At 41.6% G+C, this 13601-nt stretch overlaps 1 protein-coding gene across 1 annotated transcript in view; it reads left to right on the top strand.

Annotated features, from left to right (window-relative positions):
• The first annotated feature begins 7999 nt into the window (after positions 1-7999).
• Positions 8000-13601, top strand: part of LOC127651338 (glypican-6-like) — a 312951-nt gene continuing 307349 nt past the window's right edge. The window contains exon 1 of the mRNA XM_052137116.1: positions 8000-8336. Coding sequence (XP_051993076.1) covers positions 8177-8336 — 160 coding nt within the window. The 5' untranslated portion in view covers positions 8000-8176. The remainder of the gene's footprint in view (positions 8337-13601) is intronic.

Here is a 13601-nt window from a genome sequence, read left to right as displayed (position 1 = left end):
CTGACATTGAGACCCAGGCTATTCAAATAGCAGAGTAGTAAATTCCTGTATTTGCACAACAGATCTTCTGATTGGGCTACTATTAGCCAATCATCGTGTTAGATCGAAATGCGCTTCAACGGCGCAAGTGCTGCACTGATACATTTCGTGAACATGCGGAGAGCCATGGATAAACCTCTGCATTGGGAAGGACTCTGAATTGATAAGCTGTTCCCTCAAATGCAAATCTTAAAAACAGCCTGTGATAAGATACAGTTTGTACATGAAAGTACACAACCTTTAGATCTATTGACACAAACTGTCCTGAGTGTGGGTGTGCGATAAGATAAGTTTGCGATTAAAGTTATTTTGAATGGCCGTTTTGCAAGCATGTGATTCAAACGTCTCAGATCTAAAATGGGCCAAAGCCTGCCATCTTTCTTTGGAATGAGAACATGCACCTTGAAAAAGCACCTTGTGATGGGACCATAGATGACAGAACGCCATTTAATCGAGGTGGCCGGCGTGCAAAATGGATCATATAGCCGTGTTCAATCGCCTTTAGAACCCAGTCGGACAAGCCTGTGAGGGTCCACCATGCGTTGGTTCACTCACTAGAGGAAATAGAGAGCTGCTTGCCAATGGGTAGTGTGGATTAAGAAAAGCATGAAGAGCCCTTTTTTTTGAGAATGTGTGTGCATCTTGTGCAGGTGCAACGAATGGGGTTTCTTTGCATCGCGCATCTCTGTGAGGTTTAGCCAGAGGTGCTCATCTAACACCACTAGAATGAGCGCTGATTTTCGTGGCTTGTAGTGCCAGATCTGTAGCAATGTGGAGCTCTTTGAACAGCTCTGGATCAGGACCCTGCTCATCCATCTGCCTGAGGGGCTTGGTCTGAAATACTTGGAGCACTGCTATAGTAAGGAGTGCAAAGCCAGCCTGGACCGCTGCCATAAATGCCTTCCCAGCCAGTGCAACGTGTCTAAATGCAGCTGCTCTTTTGGACGCTGTCTTTTGATGCCGGCCGCACTGCAGGAACCATTCATCCAGGTGAGATCTTTCCGGCTCGACTGGAGGGGACCACTGTGCAACAAACTCCTTAACTGCCCATGAGAGATCTTCAAAATGAACGTTTGGGGTAGGACGGTCTCTAATTATGTTGCAGAAAAAAACATCCAAGTTTCTTCAATTAATGTTTCCCACAGACCTTATTAGACTCAAATACAAAAAGTATGTAATTATATACACCCAAAGAAAAATCCTGAGGAGCCCATGGCTCAAAAATGCTATTTATCTTCTGGGTTTTTGGATCAAATTGGACAGCTCTTTTTGTGATAAAGCACACTATTGACATCAGAATTTCTCAAACAAGATCTTCTAAAATCGGGGCCGGTTCTAGGCATGGGCAGGGGTGGGCAATCACAAAACAGCACCAGATATGTGTAGTGTTTTTCTATTTTTGTCATTGGTCGTAATCAATGACACACTCAATAATCTTTACATTTTTGTGCAATGTACAGGTTTTTAGTGCCCATATAGAAGCCTGGTGCTGTCTCAGTGCTGCTGTTAATGTATTACAGGCTGCCTCTTATCAAATCTCTCCCTCCACACCAGCTACCCAAAATCACACTGTGGGTGTTCGTGAAGTTCTGGACCCGAATTATAAAGTAGAGGTCTGTGCGGAATGGATTTTTCAGACCCACTCCAGAGAGATTTTGTCCCGCTCCCGCCTGCAACTTTCACGTTTTGTTTCTCCCGACCGCAAAAGCCTGCAGGTGGTGGTCTGCGTGAATTTACAGTCCCACTCACCTAAGATTGTTCTTTCTATCATAGGCTATTTTTATTACAATTCCCATCCGAAAAAAAAATAAAAAAAACTGGTAGAGAGAGAGAGAGAGAAACATTTTATTAACACTAACATTGCCAAATATCTGATTGACCTTTGGTTGATTTCAAAGTTTTGTGTAACTTTCTTTAATAATAATTTTTACATCCATTGCAATAAGTGACGTTCTGCTGCATTGAGCACGAGGAAGAATGTGTATGAATCAACCCTGCGCCTGTAAATTGCCTGTTTTTTGTTTTCCCTGTTGTTAATTCTGTGTCGATGAGAGATTCTGTCTGTCTCCATGTGTCTTACATCTCTTATACATCGTTTTACAGTACTGTGATTGTTTTTTGTTTATTGTTTGTCATTGCATTTTAAACTACTATATTTTTGCCATGAAAATAACCTTTGGTGCTTACATAGCATTACTTTCCATCCATCCATCCATCCATCCATGCACCAATCCATCCATCCAAATTTGTGTTCCCAAAATGACTTTACACATATAGTTTCACTGGTAAAAATATCAATACACTTTGCTACCCTACAAAGGCCATACTCATTAACTAACATTGAAACTGAGAAAAATGGCAAGGACCTAAGAAAAATTTTGATGCAGATTTTGTGGTTACTGCATTTTCATACAATGGTTTCTCTGAATTTCAGAATATGAGACAAACTCGGCTGTCACCGGAAAAATAATAAGGAACCTGTTTCAGCCAGAACTAAATTTAGCATTTCTGCATTTCTTATTGCATTTCTGTCAAACGTCTCTGGTTACGTAGTGTAACCCTTGTTCCCTGAAAAAAGCGTAAAGATATGCTACGCTGAGAAAAGCGATTTGGGAACAATCCTACATTGTGACAAGCTGTGACTATGTGTGTAACATGCTGATGAACATTGAAAGGAATTTATAGCCGCGGCTGGTAAGATCATTGGATGCACCTGTGACCAGGCTATAAATAGATGCGTCACCAGCGTGTCATCAGATATTTTTTTCTGAAGAGCAGTCCTGGACATCCCAGTGCGGCAAAGAAGCGCAGCATCTTGTTCCGCTTTTTTCAGGGAACAAGGGTTTACACTACATAACAGGAGACGTTCCCTTTACAAAAAGCTTCACTAAGATGCTGCGCTGAGAAAAGCGCTTTGGGAACGAGAATACCCACGCCGCCACACTGAGGCTGTCCGGACCCCTATGGTTGTGAAGTGTGCTTACAAGAACGCGAGAGGTCTCAGACATGAGCTTGAGATATCGACTCGAGGGCATAGTGTCCCGGAGTGGCATGAACATCTAAACTATAGAATCTAATGAATGTGTGCGGAAAGGACCAACCTGCCACATCACAAACTTGTTGCAAAGGGACACCTCTAGCCAAGGCTTTAGAGGAGGCGAGCCCTCTGGTAGAGTGAGCCCTGATACTTACTGGCAAAGCTTGACCGCGCACCTCATAGGCCAGGGCAGTAGCGTCCCTCACCCCATGTAACATGGTATGCTTGGAGGTGGCTGCCCCCCGGTTGCAGCAACCATGGAAAACGAATAGATGCCCTTGGCTAGTGCGGTAGACATAAGTCTAAAGGGCACAGACTGGACACAGTCTGTGAAGTCTTTTCTGCTCCGGCGTTGCAAACAGCGGGGAGCAGAAGGCTTAGCGAGTGACCTGATGTAGGGTCGCAAAAGGCACCTTAGGCAGGTAGTCAGGATGAGGGTGCAAAATTGCTTTGGTCATTCCTGGGGCAAATCCTAAACAGGCTGGCAAAACAGACAGAGCCTGTAGGTCCCCAATTCTCTTTCAGTCCGTGTCCAGAAGTCTGTCAGACGCTGACTCTAGAGATTCAAAGGGGGTCTAAACCAGACCCTCAAGGACTATTGCTAAGTCCTATGAAGAGGTCATGGTCCTAGCAGGGATGCCTCTCAAAGGGCACCCCGTCCATCAAGGCGTGGCAAGCTAAAATGGCGGCCACATTGAACCTGAGAGTGGTGGGGCATATGCCTGCTGACAGTTCTTCCTACAGTAAATCCGGAACTGAAGCAATCTGGCAGTTAGCTGGTTCTGCAATATATGAACTTTTAGTAGAGTGAAATGCATACAGGTGCATTCTGGGCCATGTATGCACCACCACGTTCGGGGGGAGGGGGGGGCTGGGTGACTTGGGGAGAAGTAGAGGAGACATTGCGCTGTTCATAGAGGCGAAGAGGTCCTCTTCGGCCCTGTAAAATCTAACCAGATTTGTTCCAAGTGGAGGGAGCCCTAGCACATAAAATGTTCTTGATAACCCCAGGATAAAGCCCTGTGTACCTCAGTTGGTACCCAACAGGGGCCAAGCGTGAAAAGGTTCCACAATTCGGGCCGGGGATGAAATACAGTCCCCTGTGCCTGAGAAAGAAGGTCCTTCCTTTTCAGAATTGCCCGAGGCAAGCCGTCAAGGGGAGAATTTAGTTCCAAGAACCCTAGAAAGGGAACGAAGCCCACGGCGTGTAACCCTTATTAGCCTAGGGGATTTGGCCCATGGAAGAAATTCCCTGACTTTGAGCCACAACAAAGGTCCAGAGGGATCATGAGGACGCAGTTGCCCTGAGATCTAGTACAACCTTGACCTAGCCTGACTTCGCTCAGGGTATTCTGAATGTACTCGATTCTAGCGGGTGACAGTTGTGCCTGCATTGTGATCGAACTCCGTACGGTCCCCCGATAGAGTGTTCTGAGTGGGAGAGAGGATGCTTTTCTTGGCGTTGAGCCTCAACCCCAGAGAAACTAGATGAGCGGTATCCCTGTGCTGAACTGCCAGTTGCTGGAACTGCGATAGGATCAGCCAGTCGTCTATGTAATTCAGAATGCGGATGCCCCGGAGTCGCAAAGGAGCTGGCGCTGCATCATGCATTTGTGAATGTGCGGGTTAAGAGGGCTAGGCCAAATGGAAGAACCCGATACTGGAAGGCTTCGCCCCCGAAAGCGAACCTCAGGAACTTCCTGTGTTGTGGCAGAACTTCTAAGTGAAGAAGTGTGTCATAAGATCGATGGTGACCAGCCAAACATGATGTTGGGCTTGTAACATGATCGTCTTGATTGAGGCAGCATCATGGACTTGAGCACCCAGACTGGGCAGTTCAAGCTTCAAGATCTAAGGCCAGACGCAACCCCTCACCCTCCATGGGAACCAGGAAGTATTTGGTGTAATATTCGGACTCCCTCTTTGGAAGGGGAACACGTTATATGGCTCCTTTTAACCAGGAGATTTTGCAGTTTTCCCCACTGTAGACATAACTGATCCGGATTACGGTAGTGGGAACCATGGCGTTGAAACACGGAAGGCGGCGAGTGAATTAAATTCTGTAGCCTTTTTCTACTGTTCTTTGGACCCACGAAATATCTGGCAGAAGCTTCTACGCTGCCAGGTTTTCTGAGATGGGCATAAATCTTTTAACACTTCCTGTTGAGGGGGTGTCGAGTGTTCCGCGTCCTGGATCAATGCAGGGAGCAGCGAAACACCCAACTTTTTGATGGGAGTCTCTACCACCTGAAACGGGCGGCGGGAATGGAGTGGCTTCGCGGGGGTACCAGGAGGGGCGAAGTGGAGCACGCGCCCCGTCCTGAGGGGAGCTACCCCACTAGACTAGGCGCAAGACCGTCAGGGTTTTCTTCTTTCAGAAATTAGGGTCCTGAGGTCTTGCTTTGGGGCTGCTGAGGGCAACGAGACTGTCCCCAATCCCTGGGAGGAGTACGACTTGCCACGCTTTGCTTTTGAGCCTCTCTTCTAACAGGACCGAGGCGGGTCTGGGTAGCCGACGGACCCGCCCCTTGAGTGTGGAGAGGGAGGAACTGCCCGAAGTCCTCCTCCTGGCTTTTCGCCTCTTGGAACCTGGAGATAACTGTGCTCATGGCGTCTCCGAATAGGCCAGTAGGTGAAACCGGGGCATCAAGGAGGAAAACTTTATCCTTGTCCTTGATGCCCGAAAGGTTGAGCCAAAGGTGCCTCTCCGCACTGACCAAGGCAGACATAGACCGGCCAATAGCATGGGCTGTTTGCTTGGTCGTGCGTAGAGAAAGTCCTGTGGCTCGACGAAGCTCAGAAAAAAACTTGTTCGTCGAGCACAGCACCCACAATCAGGTCGTCCAATAGGTCAGCCTGGTAAGCCTGTAATGCAGCCATTGTGTGCAGAGCAGCACCAGCCTGACCTGCTGCTTGATAAGCCCTCCCCACTAAAGTGGAGGTCATCCTGCAAGGCTTTGTGGGGAGAGAGGGCTTTTTAAATGACAATGCCGAGCCCGGCGAGATATAGCCCGCAAGCGTCTCTTTGACCGGCGGCATCACTGAATATCCCTGTGTTTCGGCACCCACGATAGTTCAGTATAAAGACATTGAGGGTTCGTGAACACTGAAAGTATACAGGTTCCTCCATGAGAAAGAAAGTTCTTCATGGAGGTTATCAAAGAAGGGAATGGACTGATGAGGCGTTCCCTTCCCCCGGTCACTAGACAAAAATCTATCCCCCAACTTGGAAGGTTTGGGGGTCTCTTGTTGTCTAACTGAAGTCTGGCCACCGCACGAGTAACCACATCGAGCAATTCCTCCGCTGATTTCTTATTGCAGACAGAAAGCTCGTAGGCGGGTAGAGATTCGAGGTCCCCCTCATGAAACGAAGAGGCGGCGGAACGCGCTTCGAGATCATGGGAAGGACCAGCTGGGTTTGGGGAGAGAGAGAGAGAAAGGGACGAACCCGTCTCTCGCTCCTCAGCCAAATCCATGCGAGAGCCCCACGAACGAAGTGTGGGTGCTGGCTTCCGAAGTAAGCGAGGCAAGTGCGAAGCATTCTGTAATATATATATTCATTCTTTTTAGAAAGCAGAGAAAGGAGAAATGGTTCACTGCGCACTGCCTAACCAAGTTCTGACTCCTAGCAGAGGAAATAAAGTTTGTGACAGGCTTGTGAGACACACACACAAAGAATGGCTCTGAAGAAAATAGATCTGAGGACATGCTGGTGACGCATCTATTTATTCCGGTCAAAGTTCATTGACGTGTTACTATTATTGCGATATATTAGTTATGTTTAGAACTATTAGTGGTTAAAATTAGTAAACTAATTAAGTGTGTATGTTTATATACATTGTTTATCAGTTTATTTATTTCAATATATTTTTATAGGGGAAAATGTGTCAAATACAGTTATATTGGGTATTATGATCTTGACAATCACACCATGTTATGCCATTTAAAGACATTAAATTAGTAGTCTAAGTAACCACTCCCCCATCCCAAATGCCCACCTATGATATCCCTCAGCACACCCTAGCAAAGCTGTCAGAAGCCGGGCCTGTCTAAAATGCTCTTTGCCTTGAAAACTGGCAGAACATGATGAAGAGATGTCCTGAATTGGGTTTGAGATTCCAGATCAAGCAGCTCCTTTAGCAAACTGCATCAGAGCTCATGACTCCAGTCCGTGTATTTTCCATCGCTCATATTTGACCACTGGGTTGTGCAGTTTATCTGTTGATCTGATAGACTGATAAAGAATCTCTTATTTATAACATTTCATGTATTACAGTAGCATATTCTGCAAGTTTTTCATTTTTAGTTACTATTGCACAACATTAAAAATAATGAAACTTAAATGCATTCGTTTTTTTTTTTTTTTTGGTATTTTAATTTAAATTTTTAAATCAATAATTTTCTCAGAATCATTTTTTATTTTCTTTATTTTGCACTGTATTTATTAGTACTTTTGAGCCCATTTGTATTATTGTTATTTTCTTTTATTTTGTTTAGTATTATTTTTTACATTGTATTTAACCCTAAAATCTTTAAGACATTAAATTACCTAGGAAATGGGCAAAACGGGGCTTTGTGATTCCAAATCCAGCAGTTCTTTGAGCAAAACTCCATGAGCGCTCGGTAACCCAGTCCGTAATTTCCTTAACGCTCAGACTGAGCAACTGGTGTGTGTGTGTGTGTGTGTGTGTGTGTGTGTGTGTGTGTGTGTGTGTGTGTGTGTGTGTGTGTGTGTGTGTGTGTGTGTGTGTGTGTGTGTGTGTGTGTGTGTGTGTGTGTGTGAGAGAGAGAGAGAGCACGCTACTTTCTCCCCGTTAATAGAAACAGCGCGTCTGTATAGAAAAGTTGTGCGCGCGTCGCTCCAGCTCTCTTCCCGACTGGAATCTGGAGGTTTCGCTTTTTTATTACCAGAAACGCGTTTATTCTAAGGGGATCTATTGGAAATCTCTGCTATGTGGTGGATGCGAAAGAAGGCGTGATTTAGGAAAGATTTCCCAACCTGGTGCGCTGAGCGCGTGTCTCTCTCTCTCTCTCTCCACTGATGCCGCGCGTTTAGCGCTTTTACGCGTCGGGTGGATTTTGCGCACTGGAGGGTTTGCGATGTGGAAGACACCTGTCGTGGGTTTCATTTGTTCTTTATCGCTTCTATTGTCGCTGACATGTGCTGGTGATGTAAAATCGCGCAGCTGCGGCGATGTGCGCCAGGCGTATACAGCCAAAGGCTTTGGTCTTCATAATGTACCGCACCAGGAGATATCAGGTGAGAAGAGCACGACAAGATCATGTCCATATCACAACTTCGGGGTTAAAGAGGAATGTGTGCTTGCATATAAGCTGGGAGTTTTTACAAACCCTATTTGGGTGGAGAAAAGCTCATGCACATCTCTTGTGGTGAAGGTTTGGCTTTAAAGGTCTTGATGATCATTAAATCAATCGCATGGTGTTGATCATGCAGATTTGGTGGTTATTACATATCGAATAGCCTATGGGCTAATAAATACATGCATCTCAAGAATTCAGAAAATGAATGTGGGTAACATGCAAATTTGAGAGATTTAAAAACTTAAGAACAACCTGTTCTTAAGTCTTGATGGGTAAGCCTATACTTGACATTATGGGTATACTTTACATCTCACTATATTCACTTTATTAAAAAATAACATAATATTATTTTTTGGGTGATTTGAATATTAATTTGTGTGCCTTTTGGCTGTTTTAAGTCCTTTTTTAGCATACTGAAAGTTGGAGAATTGAGAAAGTGTCAGTTAAATGACCATATCAACTGCAAAAAACAAATACATGTCAATCTAAATGTGGAGAGCATATTGATCATTAAATCATATATTATTTGTTGTGCTGTTGTATCAATTATGATTTGCATATGTTTTATATGTTAAAACCAAGAATATGTATTTTACATTTAGCTCAAAGTATCATGCATAATGTTGATGATTTACAATTTGGAGAGCCTTTTTTATGTTTTTCAATCAGGATAGACATACTTGGCATCATCATCATCACCAGGGAGTTATTGGTATTAATTTGTGTGTGTTTGGCTGTTTTGTGTCCTTATTGAGCGTTCTAAAAGTTGGAAAGTCTGTTAAATAGCCATAGGTATATATAAAATTAAAATGATTATAATAAAAGTACAGTGAAATCAATGTAGATCTGATAGTTAGGAGAAGATGTGCATCCTTATCAGCAGCCACTTCATCCTGTAGCTCAAGAGCGGTTGCTTACTGAAGCTTGGCAGTGTCAAGCCTGGTCAGTGCCTGGATGGGAGACCTCTTGGAGAAAACAAATGTTGCTGCTGGAAGACATGTTAGGGAGGCCGACAGGGGGTGCTCACCCTGTGGTCTGTGTGGGTGCTAATACCCCAGTATAGCAGCACTTTTCTATAAAAAAAGGCACTGTCCTTCGGATGAGAGGTTAAACTGAGGTCCTGAAACTCTGTCATTAAAATCCCAAGACACTTCTCAAAAAGAGTAGGGGTGTAATCCCTGGTGTCCTGTCCAAATTCCCCCCATTGGCCCCCTAATAATCCCCATCCATGAATTGGCTCTATAACTCTAGTATCTCCTCTACACCAATAGCTGGTGTGTGGTGAACGCACTGGTGCACATCATCCAGGTGGATGCTGCACACTGGTGGTGGTTGAGGAGAATCCCCTATTCACTGTGTGAATTGCTTTGAGTGTAGTGTCAGAAAAGTACTACCATTTAGATGGATATATTGAGACCATCAAAGTGCTTATCTCCAATTATATTTGTTTTATCTTTATATTATAGATAATATAAATATACCTAGATAATATAGTTGTCAATTTGTGTGTGTTTAAGAATAGCCAGTGTTACTTGCACAATTTGATGTTTGTATCAACCACAAACAACAATGAAGTGAATGTAGATCTCCATATACACTCTCAAAAATATATTTTAACTTAATAATACAGTTCCATCAAATTGAATTGTGTAATTTTAACACAATTTTATTAATAAATATTTATATACAAATATAATTTCACAAAAAAAACACCAAAGCAGAAAGATAAAGAGAATATTTTACAGTAACTCTTCATTTACATCTGTAAGCATACCACTAGCCAACTTTACTGTATAGTTAACAATACAGTAAAGGTGGTCAGCTTTCCACCTTTACATCAGTTTTAATGTTTATAATATTGTTCTAATCTCAGAAACTGCAAAACTACAGAATGGTCAGTATAAATTGGGGCACATGTGAGTTACAAGTCTAATCTTCCTGTGGATTATTCTTTGGACACACTCAGTAAACTCTTGCTCTCAACTCATATGTTTTAACCACATTGCAAGAGTTTTACAGGCTCTTTTCACAGGATTACGTCCCATTAAAATCTCAGACATGTAATATAAACAACCCCAGTAGGTGGCCTTCTCATGCAGTTGGAAGAGTTCCTGCATAGCATTGGATTTATGAAGTATTTAAGGCTATAGGGTGGCTTTAATGCATACTGCATGCTTTGGCACAGATAGGGTTTTTCTTTATTAACTGTTGTGAAGTAATCACACTTGAAGGTTTTATCCATTCAAAAGCAGATTACCATGGTAGAGGCATAATTTAGAAGAAGAGATCATACAGTAATCATGTGCTTTTGGTCCTGCAATACAAAATGTCATGAAAAGAGCAGTTAGAGTTTACTTAAAGTTACATTTTTGGTGTTTATGATTATGGCATTTGCAAATTCTTGTGTTGGATGTTTATGAGTTCAGGAGCTGCATATTGTGGATTTTAAAGAAATAACTCAACCAAAAATTTTAAATCTTGCTCACCCTTATCAGGTCTTTTTATATCACAAGAGATGATTAGAAGAATGTCCAAACTGCTCTTTTCCATTTAAAAAAGGCGAATGGTTACCGTGACTTTAAAGCAAGATTTTCAAGTGAACTTCCAGTGAGTGACAAACTACATTTCAATGCAAAGTTATTGTATGGTTTCAGAACACTTGAAATTAAGTGCACAAGTCATATGGACTACTTTTATGATGCATAAATGGCACACTTTGCCCTATCTGGAGCTTGAGAGTCCTTGGTCCCCATCCATTTTCATTGTATGGAAAAGAACAGCACAAACACTCTTTAAAATATGTCCTATTGTGTTCCATAGACAAAAGATAGGGGTTTGGAACAACAGTAAAAGATGACAGAACTTTTTGACTGAACTATCCCTTTAAATATGTAATTTCATAAGTGCACAAAAGCATTCAAATCAACTTTGCAGTGTGTATGTGCATGCGCAGTTCAACTTGTTTTCTACAGTTCTAAAATAAGATTATTTTATCTTGTCCCCGTTGCCTCACCTGTGTGCATGTTGTCTTTTGTGTGTCCCATTGTGGCCATTCTCAAAGGACTCAATTCCAAAGTGTATCGCTGGTTTCATAGCAAGTGGCATGTGCATCCACCCGTAGAGGGCAAGCAGACTGCATCTGCTGCTGATATTGGTGTTCCTTGTATTGATGCATAATAGAACAGCATATCTTGTGTTGGACTACTCCAGCAGAGCTAATTCAAATTGGTTGAAGATGTTTTGTGTTGACAAAAGCAATGGAATTATATTCAACAGGTTTTTTAATCTTTTATTGTGGAGTTTTTACAGGCAGGACTCTGCTAAAAGCTAGTTGCTTATTAGAGAACACAGCTGTCTGGTTCTTCCGGATGTAAAACAAAATAGCATACATTTTCTCCATAGGTGAACTGATATTTTAAGATAATTTATAAACCTCTAAAGACAGACCTACTGTGAGTTCAGAGGTTATTACCGGATGGTATATGCTTCTGTTGAAGCCATCAAATCTGCGGGTTTAATAGCAGAATTTCTGGTGAAGAACTACGCTGCATGATCCTGAAGAGAAAGATCCACCTATAAGATAATTGCAGCAAACAAAGCACATCAAAAGAGCTCTGCAGTGACCGACCACCCACTCCCATGGTGCACTATGAATGAAGCAATCGAGTCGTTCTTCCTACACTATTTATACATTTGCATATACCTGAATATTTTTAAGGTAACTGATGAGTTTTTACTTTGACTTGACATATTTCACACAAAAATTACAATTGTTATAACTTACCTTCATGCTGTTGCAACCTGTAAGATTTTCTTATTTCAGTGGATATCAAAAGGAGATATTAGAGAGTTTCAGTCACTATTCACTTTTACTGAATGAAAAATGATGCAGTGACAGTGAATGGTGACTGAGACTAAATGTTTTGCTTAATATCTCCTTTTTTTGTTCCACAGCAGAGAAATTCATACAGACTGTCAGCAGTGATGACAAAAAAATCAGTTTTTAAATGATCTGCCTTTCAACTCCCCATTAAAGGTATCTGCCAAGATAAAAAAAAAAAAAAAAAATATATATATATATATATATATATATATATATATATATATATATATATATATATATATATATATATATATATATATATATATATATTATTCAGCACATGCTAGACCTTATTTACAGCAGCGCCATATTTCATTTCTGATGAGACAATGAGAATATGAGGGATAGATGTACGTATGAAAAAATGTCTTTTCAAGAACACTCAGTAGACACAAAAACATGAGTTGTGGAAAATCAGATGGGATATTGGAGCTTTTTACAAATTTATGCCATGTGTGCTATTGAAGAAAAGATGGTAAGTCTATCCCTCACAGACTCGTTTCCATTCCCATAAAAAAATCAAACATGGCACTACTGTGAATAAGGTCTATTGCATCACATCTTGCTGGAAAACAAGTGTCTAAAGAAAAGGGTCACAATATAGGCTTTATATACATACAATATATAGTAAATATTTTAGGCCATGGGTTTTCATAGAGTGGGGTACGCCTCCCCGACTGAGTGTGTGTATTGAGTTTAACTATTATATTTAAAACATTATTTAAACAGTTCTGAAAATAATAGGCAAAGAAAAAAATATTTATCAGGAATCTTTGTGAAGATTCTCTGATATGTGTCAAGCCCACCATCATGTATTTTTGTGTCACAAGGGAGGCCCACTGTCTTTGACTTTGAAAACCCCTGCTTTAGGCTACATACATTCTTAATGATTTAATTTAGAGTATTAATGTTGTATGACTTTTAAAAAGAAAACACATAAATGTACAATAAAATATAAAAAACATGTCCAGAGACATCCAAGTAGCCTCAGTTGTTTGGTATTTTCCTGCTAATTAATTATTTAATGTTTTTATTATTATTATTGCGAAATTGGTCTGAAATGTTTTTTTTATTTGGCCTTAAAAAGTCTTAAAATGTCTTACATTTCATTCCTTCGAACCTGCAGATACCCTATCACATTCTTCTTGTTTTTTTGTGATTCACATGCTTCATGCATAGGCCTATCACACCCTACTGGATAGGAAGAATAATTTCAAGCAAAAATGTCCTTAAATATTAATCTGTTTTTCACCCACACCTATAATATCACTTCAGAAGATGTGAATTAAAACAGTGATGTCGTATGGATTACTATTATGA

This window comes from Xyrauchen texanus, chromosome 11, assembly GCF_025860055.1.
Source record: "Xyrauchen texanus isolate HMW12.3.18 chromosome 11, RBS_HiC_50CHRs, whole genome shotgun sequence".
Classification (NCBI taxonomy): Eukaryota; Metazoa; Chordata; class Actinopteri; order Cypriniformes; family Catostomidae; genus Xyrauchen; species Xyrauchen texanus.
Note: the sequence above shows the minus strand (reverse complement) of the source record. Positions and strands in the feature narration are given on the sequence as shown.